A 16,455-nucleotide genomic window follows, 5' to 3' on the forward strand; every position below is an offset into this window, starting at 1 on the left:
CCGTACACATATCTCGGTAGATTAAGGGTACATTAAGAGTGTTTTCAAACTTTTGTACCATTAGAACTTGGAAACCCTCGTGGCAATGAGAACCCATTCCTGCTGACCTTTGGCATATTGTGGTTCCGCTGGCACAACTACTGGGCTGACAAAATCTACAATTCAACCATGGATCACCGTTATGAGTGGAATGATGAACGCATCTTCAATGAAGCTCGCAAGTGGGTCATTGCCACTTACCAGGTAATTACAAATGTTAAAAAGGATGCTACCTGAATATTTTTGAATGAGGCCAATTCAAAATCCATCCAACGTTTTGCCTAAATTGGACCTTGTACTAAAAATCATTCAATTTGTTTGCGCCCACTTGTTTTACTTTACAAAGAATTATCAACATCTGTCCAACTACTGGGATTTAGTTTACGAAACATTGTGTGATACATTATTTGGACCTTGACAAGTGTCTGATTAGTTCTTTATACAGATACAGGGTTTGGAGGTACATAAAAGGTCACATATTATATTACTGATCAGTTACGTCTTTCTTACTCAGAAAATCGTACTTTATGACTGGCTACCTGCCTTCTTGAATATGGATGCTCAGGAAATGGAAACAAACAGATATACAGGTGTGTATTGTTTTATTGAACCACATTTAGAGACAAAAACAAGAAACATTGAGAGGAGAAGAATGTGATTTAGACTATTTCTGATCTGGTAGTTAAGCTTTTATGTGGGCAACGACTATGTATTAACTTTAAGAGTAATAATTTCTTGGTTGAGGGCATGCTGTTCTAGCCCTGTGTGATCGTAAAACTATTCCATAATGCCTTTATTTTTAAACATCATGCTATTTACAACTATGATTGAAGTATAATTTGGATGCACAATTATATTTATATACATTCTGCTCTCTGAATTTTTCTGTACCTGTAGGTTATAAGAGCTATGTACATCCAGGAATAACCCATGAGTTTCAGTCAGCTGCCATGCGCTTTGGACACACATTAGTCCCACCAGGGGTCTATCGTAGGTGTGTGGAGTATGAATTATATGTAGCAAGCAAAAACTGTTCAACTGAAAGCACACACATTGAAAAAATTACAAATTGTCCAAGATTTCTGCAGAAGTATTACTAGTTTGTGTTTGTGCATGGGTGTTGGCCATTTGAAGTAATACTTTGAAGAAAATATCCTCTTCACGGTGCACTGTATTTTTAATTGAACAAATGAACACAATGAAACTGGCACCCATTGTCAAATGTGATAGAAAACTGCTATTACAGAGACTGCCAATGTAGTCATGGAAACTGTAGATCAGATCAAAAATTATGTAGGAAAGGAATAGTTGGCTTTTTTTTTAAAGTTGCTTCGCTGTTCTTTGTTTTGTTAACACCAACAGAGATGCGCAGTGTAACTTTCTGAACACTTCACTAGAGTCTAGTAACATCCCTGGCACTCAGTTTAGCCCAGTGCATGGAGTTCGAACGTGCAACTCTTTCTGGAACCCACAGGTGTGTATCATGTCTGTTTTAGGTTTTCTTCTTTGGGAAGCATTCATTAGGATTGCCAGCATGGCACACTGAAAAAATATTGCACGCACGTGTCCTTTGAGGTTTCAGTGCATTCAGTCTGCTCCTCTTGTACTGTACTCCTGCAGCTGCCTATCCGCGAGTATGACATTGAGAACTTCTTGATGGGTATGGCCTCCCAGATAACAGAACGTGAGGATAACATTATCACCATTGATCTGCAACGTAAGTACAAATACCATTAGATCAAGGGCCATTGGATAGCAACGGCCAGTCTGTGGCACATGTCTTCAAAGATATCTGACACCTTGTGTCTCTAAAGGGAATTCCATTACAGAGTACTGAAGTCGATACGTCACAGGCACAATTCTGTGTTTGAAAGGCATTAGTGCAAGAAGCAGTGTGTGAGCCAACATTCGTTTGCACTACTTTTTCTGGTTCAAAGTGATGTCGCACTTGGATGTTGTAGGGTACAGATGTGAATGCATCACACATCTGTGTGTGTAAGAGGCATTAGCGTGAGAACCAATGTGCTTTCCATTAATTTGCATTAGGATTCCTACTTTAGATGTCAAATTTGAGTAATTAATACTCTATTGCAGCATTACCCTCTTTTGTTCTCTTGTTTCTATTCTCAAAACCCTTCCTGCAAGCGTTCATTCAGGAAAAAGTCATCCTATCAGTCAAAATCAGTCAAGTGACTGTTAACAGTTTAGTGTCCCCTGCCTACATAAAGCAAAAGTGATTGGCTGAGACAGTGCCTTGACTTTTGATGATTGATAAGCCAGCTCTTGCTACCAATCACCTGCTGTTGTGTCTGTCGATTGAATTTGACTGGCATGTGCATAAAGTAAAGGCAGAAGTGAGTGGATTGAATTTTTGACTGGGTGACAGTTTTAGCAAAAGGAGGGTTTGTCGTGGTTCACGTTCATTTTGATGAATCATATTACCCTATTGGTCATAGTGGTGCGTATAACATTCATGTATGGACCCTCCTGTGAGGAAGATACCACTGCAGTAATGGCATCTGACTCATCTAGTTCATTCATTTACTGAATTGAATAAAGTAAATTACAGTTTGGAGGTGCAACCCAGTAGGATATATCACTTCTTGGAAGATGTGTCATTGGGACAAGGTATTTTAATCGGACAAAAATCAGCATTTTTATATTACAGTATACGTTGTCCCAGTATTTGCGGCAACAAACGTGTATAGATTGGTGGTTTTTTTGGGGGGGTTGCATGTTAGCCAAAAATTAGTGTCATGTGACCATCGCATGCATATCCCTCTGAATTCTTTCACTTGGATTTGATTTATCATGACTATGCCATAAAAATCAAACTTTTCCCTTATGTGGGACAACTTTGATTGTCCGTACAGGGCGTGTTTTTGGTCCTTTGGACTTCTCACGTCGTGACCTGATGGCACAAAACATCCAGCGAGGTCGTGACCACGGACTGCCAGACTACAACACGGCACGTGAAGCTCTAGGATTGACACCAGTCAAGAGTTTCAGGGAAATCAATAATGCCACCATTTTTGAAAATGACCAGACAGGCATCGATCCGTCAGTGAGTACACAGTTACCTGGCTCTTATGCCTTTTCACATACAATCTCTTTTATATAGGCAGTATCTAGTTCAGTCAGGCTTTCCAAAGTTGCACCAGCCAAAAATAGATTAGGAGCAATATGGGTCAGCCCAATTAAATTGTGGTTTCAAATAGGTAAGCTTAATTTGTATAGGGTCAGCAATACTGACATAAATGCAAAAGACCTTAATTATGTTGTACTGAAATTGATATTTTGCAAGTCTTTATTTTCACTTCTGTCAGGTACAAAAAAGTTGTTACCCAAAATGTCTATTTTCATTCGTTGCATGGAGGAATATGATATTCATGTATTTATTAAAAATGCATGAACCGAGCAAAATTTACAGTGCACTGACACACAACTTTGTTTTTAATAATGGATTTTTTTATGTGTCATAAGGTCATTACTTTTATACAGTTACATGCATTTGCATTGAATAAATCATTTGCAAGTTAAATGTGAATAAAATCTGGTACACTGAGTTCTTTAAATTCATGTAAACAACAATTTGAATTCCCCAGACTGTGAAAGACACTAAGGCTATACCTCAGGATTCTCGGCAACCACCATCTCTGGTTCCTTTGTGCCATCTTTTCCATTTTGAACAGTGTATTGTCACAAGGCATCTCTTATGTAACTAAGGAAAAGCTTGCCCCAAATCACGAGGTATAGCAACAGTGGCTTTAGTATGGAGAATTCTAATTGTTATGTTCACATGAATTTAAAGAACCTAGTGTACGAGATTTTATTCAAATTTTACTCGCAAAAGGCTGATTTGTCTTGTACTTGAGTGATGTCTGAAAATAATTCCCTCCTTAGTCATTCTAAATGACTCCAAGTGTTCAATCTTTTACCTGCTTGCTCTTCTTCAATGTTCCTCATTGTTGCAGACATTGAATCTAATTCAAATCTTGCTTTCAATTTGGATCAGTGCAACTCACAAACTCTTGTCTGTAACAGAGGGTAATCTACTGATGGAAAAGAAGTGAAATTGCAATTCTTATATTGACCCAGTTCTTTCTGGTTTAAGTACCTTGCATTTTCCTGTTCACATATGTTTTTCCGCAGATTAGATATTTAAACAATCTAGAAAAGAAGTAATGGATGTTACCATCTCATACTTTTACAGATTCTTGATAATCTTGAAGAAGTGTGTAAGGGTGACTTATCAAAGATTGACATCTGGCCAGGAGGGCTTTTGGAAACCACCGCTAATGGGCCCGGACCTCTTTTCCGGAAAATCATCTTGGATCAGTTTTTACGGACCCGTGATGGAGACCGTTTTTGGTTTGAGAATGAACAGAATGGGTCAGTCTTAGTGCCCTTGAAATCTTTTTCATTTTGCAAGGTTTCAGTAACAGATGGTGTTTTTTTATAAGTGTGAGCAGGTAACTTTGCAGAAAAAGTCTTGCAGTAAGTTTTTAACCCTAACCCTCCTCAATCCTCCAACAGGTGAAGGATTCAGGAGGGTTAGGGTTAACGTCATGAATGACTAATTCATCGTTCACACAGTGTGGAGAATAATTCTATACAATTGCCATTTTTTTTCATTACTTCAAATGCTGTTTTAGTTTTTAAAGCTAAAAGGCAACCCCTAAAAGTGACCAGATTTTGACACTTTCTGAGGCAAATGTATCTCAAAATAGTCCATAATCTCAAAATTTACATTCAGTCTCAGTCTTTGGCAGGAAAGAATGTCCTAAACATCTTTACCTTCCACCCATCTTGGATGGTTCGCTCACTTAAAAAAAATATTGCTGTTTTGTGAAGCTAAACAAAAAGTATAATATGAGTTGGTATTTGGTTAAACATTAGCTTATCCTTGGCAATTGTTTTTTCATTTAGATTGTTTACCAAAGAGCAGATTGAATACATCAGGAACAACATCTCGGTGTACGATGTCCTGATTCTTGCAACTAATATAAAACCAGGGGAGGTCCAACAAGATGTATTCCATTACATGGCCGGTAAATATATTTGCATTTAATCGTCTTCTCTCTTAGCCATAGTGTCACACATTTGTTGCCATTTTCTTTCTTTGGTTATATAAGCAAGGGTTTGCATGTTGACTTGGTACCAGCCAGTGCTGGCAAACATGTAGCTTCTTGGAGCACAAAAGCCTCATTAAGTGTTGGGAGAAAGACCACTGCTTTCAAATTGGAGACTGACGGAGAACTGTAGAAATCCACCAAATTCAACACAAAACACAATTTATACTAATTTATAGGATACCATTTCAGATAGTGTTTAGTCACACTGAAAAATCTATCACTTAACGCACACTCCTCCCACAAAATATTCCAAATCAGAAGCCAATGGCACTCTCAAAATGGTGGTAAGGACATGTCCAAATGTCTTGGTTGGAACTTGAAATTGCACTTGAGTCTATAATAGAGGTAGCAGCCACTTCCAAACAATCTGGAGTGATTTCAAGCCACAGCCTAAAAATTTAAACACTGATTTACTTCCCACTTCATATGCATGTGATGCCTTCTTGTCTGTTAACCATTTACCCGTAAGGTCTAATTGATATGGTTGGACGTCCTTTGCCAAAAGCATTCAATAAGTCAGTTCAGCATTTCAAAAGCGCAATCTTGATGTGAGTGTCGTTCAAGAATATCGACATACATGCGTGAGGTCGGCCTTATCAGCAGGGCCGTATGCCAACTCACAAATACCAAGTATGCATATGCCACTGTCGCGTAATTGACATAACAATCAGTTGTTGCCTGCCCCTTTCCTAGGTGACCCGTGTTGGGATATGCATCCCAATGAAAATCATTCCATCAATGAGAAGGATATGGAAGAATGCACCATGCTGTATACCTTTGATTATTTCACTGGTAGTGAGATCTCCTATGCAGTGTCCTACTTTGCCCTGGGCTTGTTCTGTGTTGGTAAGACAAGATTTTTTCTCTCTCTCATTTCGACTGACTTATAATAGATAGTAAGATTTTGCCCCAAAACACAAAGTTTGTTACGGAGCAAATAAATTTTGGTCAGCCAATCTACAGAATGATTGATTTCATGGTGAAATGTCCAAGCTCGAATATTAAATATCTCATTTTAGTAACCTCAATCTTTTTGTGATCACTTTAAATCTCAACATGTCAAACCATTTTTGTCGTACCCTTTCCTGAGTTCTCATTTAAGCCTGTTTGTTTCACATGGACCCCCCCTCATGTAGTCTGATCTCGTAACATACTGACTAGTGTTTTGCCAGACCAGCACGTTAAAGGCTGTGCCCAAAATATACGGCTCTGGCTGAAATACCGTTAAAGTCTGGTGCACAGTTCCATAGATCAGTGCGTTATTTCCAGCCCACAGGCATATGATTTGGACTTCACAGCACAAATGTTTGATCTGGCCTCACAGAACTTGTTTTCGTGTTTGCCTTCATGCCAAGTATGAACTGACCTTAAAGCAGATTCGATATCAGGCCACAAGTTTTCAAATTATTGGGGAAGACTGAACTTGCTGTCACTTCTCAGTGGTATCCTTTTTAATGATTGATAATATCCTCTTTCAAAATATTTTAACTTAAAAATCAAAGCAAGGTCTTGCTACCAAATCCTGTATATAATCCACCTAATTCTGTTTTTTTTTTTCCCCCAGGCGTTGTACTCACATTGTTCATTTGTGCCAGGAGACGCACTAAGGCCACTGAGGAAGTACGTAAGGCTACGCGCACTAAAACTCGCAAAGGCAAAGGACCCGAATCTCTACAGAAATTCCCAGGTAGGTGAAAATCTTGCCGACAGTAATGGCTGCAAGTTTGTTACGGTTAGTTTCCTTGTCTGTTTCCTTATTGTTTGCTAAAGAGGGCTGACATTGGACAATGATTTGAAATTTCCATATTTGAATCATCTTAGCTTCAAACAAAAAATTACAAAATGTGACCTGTTACTACAGAATGAGTCCAACATTTAATAGCCCTGTAACATGATGTCAACCTTTGCACTTTCCTATGCCACTAGGGTGGGACGAAAGCCATCAAGTCCCCATAAGAAAGCGCATGTGTAAACACAGCCCGACATCATTGTTTTTAAGGTCTATGGTCATTTTAAAACACATTGTTGCGAAGCCCAATTTTGAGGGGAGTCCTTTTTTGGCTTTAGTTGAACTCCAATGAGTTGTCCGTGAGCTCTCAAACATCAAAAAGCATTTTTCTGAGATTACTCAACAAATCATGTTTTTACATGTATTTGTAGTGGTGTATAATGCCCTTGTTCTTCAATCAGTTTTGGTTAATGTGGTTTCTTGTACAAATAGCTCTTGAATGGTGTGGCAGCAAGTCTGGTACCCGGCCCATCCAGGTGGCCTTGGGACCAGGCAAAGCCATCAAAGTGATGAACGAGCGTGGCAACAAGCTGTACCGAACCATCGACCTGGCCCACCACCAGAAGATCACCCTGTGTGTGTCGCCAGACGGCAACCGTCGCTACGTCCTTTTACACATGGAGCGAGAGTACGACCTGGTGCTGAAGTTTGATGACATTGAGAGCCGGACGGAGTACATCAGTGAGCTGCAGAGCTTCCTGGGCAGTGGGGAAGTGGGCCTGGGCCAGGAACGTCAGGAGACCCGGGAGAAGGACCTGTTGAGAATGGCCATCACCAAAGAGCACCGGCAGAAGACACTGGAACGCTTTTTCCGTGTGGCATTTGCCCAGGTGAGTGGCCTGTGATTACTCAAAAAACAGGAATTCACCATTTTAATGAAAGAGAAAGGCATGTGAACATTTATTAGTCTTATTATTTTATTTTTGAGTGTGTTATTATTTTGCTGTGAAAAATTGTTCTAAATCACTCTGGCTTGCTTTCAAGGGCAAACTTTATTAATGTCTCAATTACATTAACGATGTAAGGGACAGACATCTCACTTGGTATCGTTATGAAACGATGCAAACATCACATCCCTGGGCCATTACACAGAAAGGCAAAGAAGGAGGAAAATTTAGATTTACGCTTTAACAAAGGGATGGTTATCTCTGTTACAATCTCAGCCATATGCCATATCTTTTGGCAAACTATGCAGTACGGAAGGTGCAGGTACATGTTTGTTTGTGCAGACTGGTCAGGGCCGTGAATTTGCCGTGGCAGTGGTTGTGCCAACAATTTTGCTGTGCTGAAATCCTGCCCCCCTAATATTTTGACTTCAAAATAAACATTAAAAGACTGTGGCAAAAGGATCGGCTTTTTTAATTAACTTGCAGAATTTTTCATTGAACATGTTGCTAGTTTGTGTAAAATTTTCTTACATAAACTGATAATATAAGAGTGTTTTTATGAAACTATGAACAGCTTTCCCAATAGTTTCCATATGTTCAACAGGTTTGTTTGATCACGAAATGGTCACAGTGTGGCACGTGTGTACAGTGGAATGCCACTATTACCACACTACATGTTCGGTACAGTGGTCGTTCGGTAAAGGGAAATTAACTGCCGAACTTTTCATTGCCATGTTGAATAGCGCCCTCTCTTGTTTAATGAAGTGTACCCTCTCGTGATACTGTGATTCGCTGTTTTCGTGATGTTTTGCCGTTGCATTCATGTGAGGTTTCTAGAAATGTATCTGTTAATTATTTTTGTTTTTTTTATTAAATCTTGAGTCACGAAATCGAAGTTTAGTTTATTCTAAAAAGTCGTAAAGCTACCGTTCAGGATCGATCTCTGATGCATACTGTGGCGAATCTAGGTTGATTTGCAATTACATAATGTTCGATAGGTTTTATGCACAAAATATTGGAGCCAAGGACAATGTTCAGTACAGCCAAATGTTCGGTATAGTGGTGTTCCACTGTATCCGTATGTAAATTTACATTCATTCATCTAATATCTCATTGCATCCTTTTGGGATGAAAACAACTAGTCAATCCAGTTGTTTTGCAGTTTGGTGTTTAAAGTTCCCAAACCATTTACCCAAAGGCCTTCAATGAGTCGGTGGACTCCACGGATTTGTCTGAGCTGGAGAGGACTGATGCCAAAGACGTCTTGAACAATGAGCTGACCAAGACAGAGTTTGCTGAGATGCTGTCCATGCCTCCGGACTCGATCTTCGTGGAGCAGATGTTCGATTTGGTGGACAAAGACCAGAGTGGTGCCTTGTCCTTCCGCGAGTTTCTGGACGTCATTGTCATCTTTGCTAAAGGTAGACCCAAACACTAGGTAGTTTTTTGTGCAGAAGGGGTTTCTATGGTAGTGTCCCAAATACACTGTTAACTAATGGTATCAGCAAAGATTTTGTGGCAGGGGATGAAAATCCTGGTTTTAGTATGGTAATCATTGTGAACATGTGAACTTGAACAATAAATGTGAACACATATGTATTATTGTGAAAGAATTTTGTGAAAACCATGAATGAAACCAAAGTTTCTTCTGATCTGTCTCTTTTAGTTAGAACAGATTTATGATAAATTAAGGATTTTCAAGTGTGCACTAATTATTTCTTGGGTTTCAATTACAGGAAAGCCTGAAGAGAAGCTGAAACTGATGTTCAACATGTACGACGTTGATCGCTCTGGCCATCTTTCCCGTGATGAGTTCATGACCATGCTGAAGTAAGCATTGAAATTGGTCAGAAGTTCTATATTGAAACGTTGGTCAATTGTGCCATATTTCATAGGTTTTCAACACATTGACCAAATATGCAGCATGAATAAATCAGTGTTCCATCAATCATGTTTTGTGATTAGGAGCTACCAGTTCAGTGAAATAATATCTTTGTGTCAGTTGTACTGACTATTTCTGTTTTCTTTTGTCCCCAAGATAATCATACTACTCACAGACCAGTGTTGTATGGTAATTGAAAGTAAGAGTGATAACTAATTCAAACGTGCGGTCTTGTCTTTTGCACAAATTTATTGGACTACCTCCCAAGTTGATTACACTCTGAATGGATTTTATTCAAAGGCAAATCAACTCAGGTGAGAGTACATTAAATGTGTGCAAGTTTCAAGATTGCATGTAACAACAGCATGCAGTTAGAGGAACGTTGTTTGCGGTGACACCATGTGGTAATTCTTTGTGAGCAGGTGGTGGTTCTGATAAGGGGGCCTCGACGTTTTGAACAGCTTGCTCTGTTCGTCTTCAGGAGAATGCAGTTATAAAATCATTTATTTTAGTAGTTTTTTATCGCTGAGGATTTTTGCCCTGCTTCTGGGGCTCAAAAGGATGAAATTTTTTGCCAGTGCAAATAGGGCTGAATTTTTCAAGTCGTTTTTAGTATAACATGAAATTGCAAAGGTTTGTTATTTACTTTTCAGCCAAAACTTGTATATTAGTCATATTTACACTGACACCTAGCATTTTACCATTTTTTCTTTTAAACTGCACTGATTTGCGATAGAAAAGAATGTACTGTTACAGAGTTCTGTCAAATACAATCACTGGTGATTCAAATGTGGCTGTATTAAAGTTATTATTTGATCATCCATCAGTTTATGAGGTTTGACCTGAAAATTTCCTCCAGATCCATGATGGAGACGGTGAGTGCCTCCTTGGAGCAGAAGCAGCTGGAGGACGTCATTTCATCCATGTTCAAGGCGGCTGGCTTTGAGAACAAGGAGGAGCTGTCACTGGAGGATTTCATCACTCTCATGGGAGACCACAAGGAGGAACTGAGCCAGGCTGCCCTTCAGCTGCAAGGTGAGCACAGGTTGTTTTTAGAATGTGGTTAAAATCCCACCGCTGCCACTAAAATTTTAAAGTGGGCAGCCAAAACAGTGAATGAGAGTATGGAATAGATTGGTGAGTTCTACATTTATGCATCAGTGAGCATTGTTGACTAGTGCATGCATAGTGCTTTCAGTTGGCGCTTCAAGATATAACTGTTATGGCTGCTCCACAAAAATTCAGTTGCTGACATTTGTATCTTATGGCTGTCGTAAGTTAGTGCCTTGGCATCAATCATTAATTTTGTCACAAAACGGTATTGATAGGTTAAGATTGAGGACAAACATGAATGCATTTCACACTTTGGAAACACTGGGCCTTAACTGTGTAAAAGCATGCTATCTAAGTGAATTTCATGGAATTTCTAAGGTTGTTAGAGAGTAAAGCTCTTGTTCTTAGTAATAAATAGGCCTCATTAATGAATATTAGCCTCTTCAAAGATTCTGCAATGTTTTGGAGGATTTTTGCAGAACCTACGAAAGTAAAAGCCATTCCTTTGAAAACTGCTCACATCTCACACCAGTGGTGTTTGCAGAGTTTGGTGGCATGAAAGCAACTTCTTTGTCTGTGACTTAGTAAGAGTTGATCGCTTTTCAGGGTTGACCACAAACATCTTTAGATGTCAAATTTTGCATCACATGCGCATGCCTTTACGAGGGAGTTGATGCTCCCAGAAAGAGGAAGCACAAGGAACTGACTCTTGAATTTGTGGGCGATTTCCCATCACCAGTAAGTCCATTTTTTTCTTTTTTTTTTCTGTTACAGGAGCTGATGTACCTGAGGCTGCACAGCCTACTCCCGACCGCGGTGCCACCGTCATAAGGAGAGAGAATGCACCTTCCCGTGCTCGCAAAACCATCGTCCGGGCCTATGCGTAAGATAACTGTTCTACAATGTTGATGTTGAATGATGGGTGTTCCAAGCCTGTTTGCAACGTTTGGCAGGATTGGATGCATAATTGGCATGTGTACCTTTGTGAAGACTCAAAAATAAAAAAGATATATTAATATGCAGTTGTGGGTGGGAGGTGGACAGCATTTATTGGAAAAGTAAAATCCAACTACTTAAAAAAATGAAAAATTTTCAATTGTGCTGGTTTTTTGGATCAGAGATTAAGCTCCCTGCTAAAAGAATAGTTATTTTCATGCTGTCAAGTACATACTCTTGTTGTATATTGCACAGGAATCACAAATCACACACCAAACACGTTAGTTAACCTTTTGAAAACAGTTCCAGTCATGTGCTCAAAGCATTTCATCAGACCATCAATACCTTTCTCCCACTCAGTGAAAAGGACAGTGACAGACCAAGAACAGCCAAGAACCGCTACCAGTCCCGGGTGATCCGTGTTGAAACCAAGAAAGCAACCTACACCGAGAACAGGACCCAGCAAAAACTGAACAGGTTCCTGCGCTACATTGAGAACAACCGGCTGCAGCTTTTCTACCTGGTACTGTACAACCTGGTCTTGGCTGGCATCTTCATTGAGCGTGCCTACTGTAAGTCTCCGATGAGTTAAAAGAGGCCATGAGCAGTTTCTTCGTTTTTAATGTCCTGGTTCTCAGTATGTATGGATTTGTCTTAAATATCTGCTCAATCTTTAGAAACTCGTCAAAATTAACCTATCAATGAAAATAAATCCTGGTCACTTCGCTTCCAGTCTTAGTCAGGCACAGGTAGCAAGTTTGTACAAGCGTGAATCGTTTAAACTGAGAATATTTTGTGTCACCACACACAGACTACTCTGTTGAGCGTGAGCATGGGGGCCTCCGTCGCATTGCTGGCTACGGTGTGACTGTAACTCGTGGAGCCGCGAGTGCCATGATGTTCACCTACTCGACCCTGCTGGCGACCATGTGTCGGAACACCATCACGTTCCTGCGCGGGACGTTCCTCCATCGCTATGTGCCCTTTGACTCGGCTCTGTTCTTCCACAAGTTTGTCGCCATGCTGGCCTTGTTCTGGTCTGGTGAGTTTGAACCCAAATTTTGGTCTGCAGCCCAAATTAAACAATTGAATAACCGACTCCATTAATATCAGATTTGGCCCTGGCAGAAATAACATACAAACTCCTCTCTTTCCATCTTTTCTTCAAAAGTTGTGCACACCATTGGCCATTCCCTCAACTTCTACCACATCGCGACCCAGACTGCCAGTGATCTCTCCTGCCTGTTCCGTGACTTCTTCAATGGGTAAATACAGCATTGAACTCCTCTGATAAAATCAATGATTTTTTCCCCTCTCTTTTAACCATTTCAAAAACCTTTACACTGAAGATGTGCTAACTTTTTGAGATAAAATATTTGGCAGGTTCTCAAATTGAAAAAAACAGAATTGAAAACCAGAAGACTATAATAAGTCCTCAGAATGGGAGCCTAACTCAAAGTAGTAGTATTAATATTGTGATTTTCATGCACTATTTCTGCTCTGGAGTGTTAGTTTAAAAGGCAGGTAATGGATATATGAATTTGTTTTGCCAGGTCTCATGAGCTTCCAAAGTTCCACTTCTGGGCCTATCGCACCATCACTGGTGAGTTGACATTGTAAATAATGTAGAACAGATCTTCCAAAATCCCGAACTACCTCAAACTTGTTGTTAGCTATCAGAGAGTAAACGTTCTTCTTGAACTTCTCTATTTGGGGACTTTTTGTCCAGTTTTGGTCAGCCTTAACCCTAACTCTCCAACCGTCTTACTAGGAACCTTTGTCAAGTTAAAGTCATGTTATGGTCTTAGCAACTAAACTTTTCAACACGCAAACAACATCCTCACTCCTTCAAAATCTATATCCTGACAGATTTTGTGGGATACGGGAGGATCAGGGGTGGGATTCTGATCCAGGTTGAAGTCTCATTCCAATTGGCCAGTCTGGGTACAGTTATATTCTAGATAAGCCAAGGAGGGGATTGTCAAAGCATTGGAGGATTGAGGGTTAAACCTTTACCTTTCAACTTACCACCATTTTATCTCTCCTCGTCATCCCAGGTTTCACTGGAATCCTCCTTGTCATGGTGTGTGCCATCATGTACACCTTCGCCTTCAGCTATGCCCGCCGTAAGGTCTTCAACCTGTTCTGGCTGACCCACAACCTGTACGCTTTCTATTTCTTCCTGATGGTTATGCACGGCAGCGGTAACCTGGTCCAACCTCCTTTCTTCTACTACTTCTTCCTGCCCCCCGTCATTGTCTTCACCCTGGACAAGTTGGTCAGCGTCAGCCGCAAGAAGGCCGAGATCACCGTAGTCAAGGCTGAGCTACTGCCCTCCAGTAAGTCAAAGTCTTGGGGAATTGGGTACAGGGAACATATTTTATAGTGATGAAAAATGATTAAAAAAAATTATTGGTTTTAGTTTTAGCAGCAAAAATAATAAGCTAAAATTACACTTTTCACAATTTTGCCCAAATCATCAGTAATTGATTTTAAATGTGCTTTCTTTTAAAATCCCTCTTAAATTATCGTTTACATAATGTTGTAGTGTGGGTGAACTCAATAACTTATTTTTAAGCCATCCACAATATCTCTCATTTATTCAGAGTGCTGCTTCTTGAAGCAGTACGCCATTGTCACTTTGCCAATAAAGTGCAAATCTTAGGCATCCACCTCTGCTCCAGTGCATTTTGGCATAAACTTTGACATTCCTTCCACCAAACACTTTGCGATCGGCAGACGTGACCATGCTGGAGTTTAAGCGCCCTACCACCTTTGAGTACAAGTCTGGCCAGTGGGTGCGCATCGCCTGCAAGACCTTGAACAGCAGTGAATACCATCCCTTCACCCTGTCCTCGGCTCCCCACGAGGAGAACCTGTCACTCCACATTCGTGCTGTGGGACCCTGGACCATTAACCTGCGGCACACCTTTGACCCCAATGTGGTCCGGGAGCAACCCTACCCTAAGGTTGGTTTCCAGAGCCTTGCTTACAAAAACGATTGGCAAAGAAAACGTATCCTCCATCTCTCCCCTTGCAAACATATGCAAACAAAGAAATTATTGTAAGAATTAAACAATTTTTAACTGCAGGAGGTCAACTTTTGGAACTGAGAACACGATTTAAACAAGGTTTTTCTAAATTTTCTTTTTTTTTGTCCTTTCACTTTAATGTTTTGAAAATTGATCTAAAGATGTTTTTGTGAGGATAGGTGATTTGGCAAAAGGATATGAAAACAGCTGCATTGTTCCTACTTCAGACTAATCTATCCCTTTACAGCTGCCCACAGTACCAGAAAAATCCAGCTGGTAACTCCCTTCTTCCCACGCAGTGGACCAGCCCAGCTCACTGAGGCATCAAATTCAAATTAGCATAACAAAAATCTATTCATCTTTAGATACAAATTGAAAATTTACCTGAACTGCATTGAGGCTGTTTCTAACAGCCCCTCCCTCACCCTTCTAGACAGCGCCCCTTGAACAGCTCTGAACAAGCACTGCATGAACAATATGTCAAACGTGTCACTTATTTTCTCAGCTGTTCTTGGATGGTCCCTACGGTGAAGGGCACCAGGATTGGTACCAGTTTGAAGTGTCTGTTCTGGTGGGTGGTGGTATCGGTGTGACTCCCTTCGCCTCCATCCTGAAGGATCTGGTGTACCGCTCGTCCCAGGGACAGAAATTCACCTGCAAGAAGGCAAGGAGTGCATCTTAATTCTAATAGCAGTGTACATTTTGTATGTAGTATATATTTGTTTGGAAGAAAAGTTTAGACCTGTTATATATTAAACCGTTACACCTTTTATGTGAAGTTTGGATAAAGTTCTGTAAAGCACACAGACAAACAGGCCTGTGTGTAATAAATGAACCCTAACCTTACTCATTGCAAGAAAACTCACATCACAATTTTGGCAGATGGGGGGGGTGTCTCCCAGCAATAAGTAGCATCTGATTGGCAGATGGATGGTTTTGAAATACAGAATACATGAATCACAAATGCCTTCACGATGTTTTTTTACCCAGGTGTACTTCATCTGGGTGACTCGTACCCAGAAGCAGTTTGAGTGGTTGACTGACATCATCCGTGAGGTTGAGGACAAGGATGTCAACGACCTTGTCAGTGTCCACATTTTCATCACCCAGTTCTTCCAGAAGTTTGACCTCCGCACCACCATGCTGGTAAGTCGTCACGCCCAGAGCCCCACTCCTAAGCCCTCCTTTTGGTGCCCACTTATTCTGTGCAAAACCAAACTGTTAATGTTCCATTAGCTGTAATGGGCATAATGTGAATGAAATTGTAATGTCCACAAAATGTTTAAAAACAAATGTCAAAACATTGATGATGTAGCATTTTGGGGGGCTTCAGTTTATTAAAAGAACAGAGAACTCACAACAGACAGTGACACCAAAATTCCAGCTTCTTAAATTAGGCCTGTATTCTTTTCTTTTAAGTAGTTAATGCGCAATTAGCGATGAAAGTAACAAATGCTTACCCCAAATATGGCTTGTATTATGAGGAGGCCAGGGTTTCCATCAAGCCAGCCCAATGATCCTTCCTCAATATCTGCCTTCTAATCGTCCTATTTTCGCACTGACCCCAGTCTCCAAGTCCGTAAACAGCACCACCAATAAAAAACCTCTATAAGGTTATAGTCTCTAGTCTCTACAAGACTTAGACATTCAGATTTTATACTATGATAGGAATCAGAATCATTCAAATCTATATCACCTAAAA

General features: G+C 40.3%; 1 protein-coding gene across 4 annotated transcripts in view; it reads left to right on the plus strand.

Moving 5' to 3' along the window:
* LOC110980995 (dual oxidase 1-like) overlaps positions 1–16,455 on the plus strand; it is a 32,312-nt gene that overhangs the window by 12,538 nt on the left and 3,319 nt on the right. For all 4 annotated transcript variants that reach the window (XM_022238117.2, XM_022238125.2, XM_022238133.2 and 1 more), the window contains 23 exons: positions 65–243; positions 554–629; positions 937–1,033; positions 1,402–1,513; positions 1,660–1,756; positions 2,913–3,103; positions 4,253–4,431; positions 4,969–5,090; positions 5,868–6,020; positions 6,739–6,861; positions 7,396–7,793; positions 9,049–9,271; positions 9,587–9,680; positions 10,592–10,767; positions 11,560–11,668; positions 12,082–12,293; positions 12,533–12,763; positions 12,893–12,986; positions 13,275–13,324; positions 13,779–14,060; positions 14,461–14,690; positions 15,259–15,417; positions 15,744–15,899. In XM_022238117.2, coding sequence (XP_022093809.2) covers positions 65–243; positions 554–629; positions 937–1,033; positions 1,402–1,513; positions 1,660–1,756; positions 2,913–3,103; positions 4,253–4,431; positions 4,969–5,090; positions 5,868–6,020; positions 6,739–6,861; positions 7,396–7,793; positions 9,049–9,271; positions 9,587–9,680; positions 10,592–10,767; positions 11,560–11,668; positions 12,082–12,293; positions 12,533–12,763; positions 12,893–12,986; positions 13,275–13,324; positions 13,779–14,060; positions 14,461–14,690; positions 15,259–15,417; positions 15,744–15,899 — 3,743 coding nt within the window. The remainder of the gene's footprint in view (positions 1–64; positions 244–553; positions 630–936; positions 1,034–1,401; positions 1,514–1,659; positions 1,757–2,912; positions 3,104–4,252; positions 4,432–4,968; positions 5,091–5,867; positions 6,021–6,738; positions 6,862–7,395; positions 7,794–9,048; positions 9,272–9,586; positions 9,681–10,591; positions 10,768–11,559; positions 11,669–12,081; positions 12,294–12,532; positions 12,764–12,892; positions 12,987–13,274; positions 13,325–13,778; positions 14,061–14,460; positions 14,691–15,258; positions 15,418–15,743; positions 15,900–16,455) is intronic.

Source organism: Acanthaster planci, linkage group LG05 (assembly GCF_054643075.1).
Source record: "Acanthaster planci isolate LZ-2023a linkage group LG05, COTS_SCS, whole genome shotgun sequence".
Classification (NCBI taxonomy): Eukaryota; Metazoa; Echinodermata; class Asteroidea; order Valvatida; family Acanthasteridae; genus Acanthaster; species Acanthaster planci.